This window comes from Priapulus caudatus, unplaced genomic scaffold, assembly GCF_000485595.1.
Source record: "Priapulus caudatus unplaced genomic scaffold, Priapulus_caudatus-5.0.1 Scaffold1042, whole genome shotgun sequence".
NCBI classification, from domain to species: Eukaryota; Metazoa; Priapulida; class Priapulimorpha; order Priapulimorphida; family Priapulidae; genus Priapulus; species Priapulus caudatus.
In genome coordinates, this window is record NW_014578103.1 from 89,425 (window position 1) to 93,625 (window position 4,201).

The 4,201-nt window shown below is 43.9% G+C and overlaps 1 protein-coding gene across 1 annotated transcript in view; it reads right to left on the reverse strand.

Moving 5' to 3' along the window:
• Positions 1-2,522: 2,522 nt before the first annotated feature.
• The window catches only part of LOC106815103 (dual specificity protein phosphatase 14-like), a 2,615-nt gene continuing 936 nt past the window's right edge, over positions 2,523-4,201 (reverse strand). The window contains exon 2 of the mRNA XM_014819528.1: positions 2,523-3,074. Coding sequence (XP_014675014.1) covers positions 2,523-3,074 — 552 coding nt within the window. The remainder of the gene's footprint in view (positions 3,075-4,201) is intronic.

The following is a 4,201-nucleotide window of genomic DNA, read 5'->3' on the forward strand; positions in this document are numbered from 1 at the left end:
CACACACGGTCGCACGCGCCCACGCGACAACACACGCACGACACCTGCAGGCGATATATTTACATGCACGCCACGCACGCACCGCACACATAATATAGGCCTAAAATATATATATATATATATACTGGTATAGTTACACGCGGTTCCTGGTATTGCAGCTCTCTACGTTGCCCACTAAAGCGGTGAGCAAAAAGTGAGTTACGCACACAAAGCACGCGCATACCGGAAAGAATAATCAGCGCCAATTAGTTCCAAAATTTCATATTGATTTCTTACGCGGTTTACGACATTTAGTGAGAAGCCCGCTTTATTCAATATTGACTGGGTATGTGCGGCCACACACAACAGCAAAAATCTTAGCTTCACGCGATATACATTTCCGCAGCGATGAACGAGAAGTGAAAAGATAGCAATCGCGAGAAGGACACACACACGCACACAATGACACACACGTGCGCGCGCGTCTGCGTGTGTGTGTGCGCGGCGCGCGTGTGTCTTTCTCTTTCTCTCTCTCTCTTCTCTCTCTCTCTCTCTCTCTCTCTCTCTCTCTCTCTCCTCTCTCTCTGTGTACGTGCGTGCGTAATCGCGGCGTGCGCTAGCGTGTGTGTGTAAGGAGTAATTCCATGAAATTAAATATAAACGGGAACCGTAACAGGCTATATCTGCGATGGACTCTGATCCTATACAAATAATAATAATAATATCACAAGCGTCTTATAATTTTACATACTTCCGCCACGGAATTTGAATAAGCCAGGATAATGTCATGTAAGCATATTCAATAAATGATCAACGCGTAAAGTAGAATCTCGGGATAACCTTGAAAAACCCGTACCCTAGCTGTGGCTGTGCGACTAAGTGTTGTACTTCTATTTAGGTGATAACCTCAGCTAATCCTCACAATACATCATGAGTGTCAAAGAGAGAGCTGTTGGCCTTCAAAATTACTGCGACGTATTTTATGTGAAACTCGTTTTCGCCACTCGCGACCTTCATCTTCGCCACCTTCGCGACTTACGCCCACCATTCACGAGAAGGGTTTGATTTAAATAGTAGTTACGTTTACATAATTATTATTTAAATTTTACTTCTATTAAGATTTGATCCTGGTGCGGACACGATATTAGACGTAACAGAATAGTTTTAAAAACATTTAGCAAAACGATAACACGGTAGCGGTATATGAATGCAAGCAGGCGATGAACGCGAGGATAATTAGCATACAGCACAAATAGGTTGAAATGTTGGTACAAATAAGATTGTTGTGAACAGATATGAATGCGAAGATAATAAGGATAACATTACAAAATAACTAACATAACCCATATGGTAGTACAATTACGTTAACATTTCATTAAAACCAAAAAGATATTAATTCGGAAAAAGCAACATATGGTGTGTGTGTGCGTGTGTGGTTCAAACGCAACTAAATGCCTCCCACAGATTGAACAAATAACTTTATTGATTGCCAACTATAGGTATTTTAATTGCTTACAACATAAGTACAAGTAAATTTTGCTAAATGAATCTTGTCTGCGGCAAGCATGAATGAGCGTAGAACAATGTAAGATGCGAAAATGTGCACATTCTTTCTGCATGCTAAACATAAATAACTATCCAGAAAAAACTATACGTTATAACAATTATGGTAGACAGTGTACCGTACGATACGGCGGGCCGTTGTCAGAAACATCGTAAAGTTAATGCTAATGGTAATGCTAAGATAGCACTTACGACTAATGCTAATTTTACGAGAATTGCATTGACAGAAACGCATCGCAGCTATGCGAAAACTTTACGATACTCCTGTCAACGGTTTACGATCGAGTTACTAATGTTAACTAGAGCACTCGGAGAGCGCAGACCTCCGCCAAGGCAGCTGAATTGTCTCACTGTAAAAAAATTTATTAATTAATTAAATAATTAATTGGATCCGGATCACCACCAAAATGCCATCAATTCTAAGTTACCCCATTTCTGACGTATCGTGAAAATTTTATTAATTAATTAATCAATTAATTGGATCCGTATCACCACGAAAATCTCATCAATTCTAAGTTATCCCATTTCTGACCTATCCTGAAAATTTTATGACAATCCGTCTATAACTTTTTCAGTTAGGCTGTACACAAACCCACAAACCAACAAACAAACAAACACACGCCGGTGAAAACATAACCTCCTGCCAACCCCTTGGCGGAGGTAATTAAGACCAGTTTTGTTTCAGACACCGGGCCCCAGGTCATATACGGTGCAATAGATGATTTACAAGACAGTGGTCGTAACCAGAACGAATTCGTAAGCCTTGTAATGTTATTGAAATACATGCAGACGGTGCAGCGCGTTGTTCTCCATCTCAGGCAAGAAGTTCTTATCGGCAACATTCACGTGCAACATCGTTCTTATCGGCAACATTCACGTGCAACATCGTTCTTATCGGCAACATTCACGTGCAACATCGTTCTTATCGGCAACATTCGCGCACAACTTTATTTTCATCGACAACACTCATTGGCAACATTTTACGCCCAATCGTCTGCGATCGAGCGGCGAAATGTCGTTGTGGCTGTTTCTCCGCCGTAGAGTTTTTTCTCCCAGTCTTCGAGCGATCGCCACAGACTGTCGTGGATGCGTACGGCCGGCCAGCGCCGCATCACGCGATCGTATGCCTGCGATAAGCTCATACGCTGCCGGCTCATCAAGTACTGTATGACGGCGCACGGAGCCCGCGACACCGCGTCATGGCTGCAGACGATAACTCCGTACTTCCGCTCGCACGCCGCGTCGATGAACTTTGACATCTTAACGAAGAATTGCGTCATGCTGCCGCCGTCTCCATCCGTGAAGCCAATGTTGAGTCGGCAGCGTGGGTGGGCGGTCTGCAACGTGCAGGAACACGCGCGCAGTGAGTGGGCGTCCGGGGCCCACGTGTCGGCGTTCGAGAGGTCCAGTATGCTGCCGATCTTTAGTTTGCATAGCAGGTGTTCGTTGGACGCGGAGCGAATGTTGCCGAGGTAGATGTAGTCGGTGATTTGCACGCAGCAATCGTCCTTGTAGAATTCCGCGGATTTAAGCTGTAATACAACAATAGGTGTTGTATTGTAGGGCTGCGGGCTAATTAGGCTCCGCCAAGAATTACTCCAGAGAATTTGGGAAAGATTCTCTACTCCGCCTATAGTGTAGGCTATTTAATATTAATAATAATTTCCTGTAAATGTCGGCACGTCGCCACTAAGGGAGGGAACCTATCACAAATTTTTTTTTTAAATTGGTGCATTCTGAAAGCATCTGAGCAGTAATATTTTAGGGCACTTTGAAATTAAAGGGGGGGGCCCGGACCCCCCTCCCCCTCTAGATCCGCATCTGACTGAGTACGCAACATATTATGCAGGACAGTGCGATAGTAGAGAAAATAACTAAGCTACGACATAGATATATACAAACGTACCATGTGTTTGTATATATCTATATGACTACGAGAAGAAAAGCTGGGCGGTCACGCGAGCGGATATAGGCAGCGCGGCAGTGCACACCTGGAGATTTTGGTTGTGATTAGCATGTTTGAACGTGTAAGTAGGGCTGAGAGGGTCTATGTCCCCCAGGGTACTGCCGGAACGTACCCTGGTACTATCTAATATGCCGGACCGTACCTCGCTTACTCCACTAACGAGTCTAGGGAGTTGCCTACGCCTACGCCTATACTCCCTAACCCGAACCCTAACCCTAACCCTAACCCTAACCCTAATCCTAACCCTAACCATATCAAATAGTGACCAGTGTACGTTCCGGTATACCGAACCGTACCCAGGGTACGTTCGGGCAGGACCCTATGAGCTGTTGTATTAATAGTGGAATAAAGAGAAAATGTGTGTAAAAATATTCAGTAGTTTTGTTACGTATAAGTATCAGGAACACTAAGATTCATCTATATTTGTCAAGGCCCAAAAAGCTAACCACTAGGACCACACCCCGTAGTACTGACCCAGTGAAACCACACCCTAGTAATTTATTTTTCCCGTTATTTGCCCGAGCGCCATCTCGATTACATATGGAAAATGATAACACGATGCACCAGTTTCGAACGCGGTCGTAGCTAGATTTCGACTTACACTACAGTAACTTGTGCACGAAGGGTCGTTGTCGTAACAGGTACTACAGATATGTACCCGAGGTCGTTTTAGGTTGTTTAGTATTATGTTTA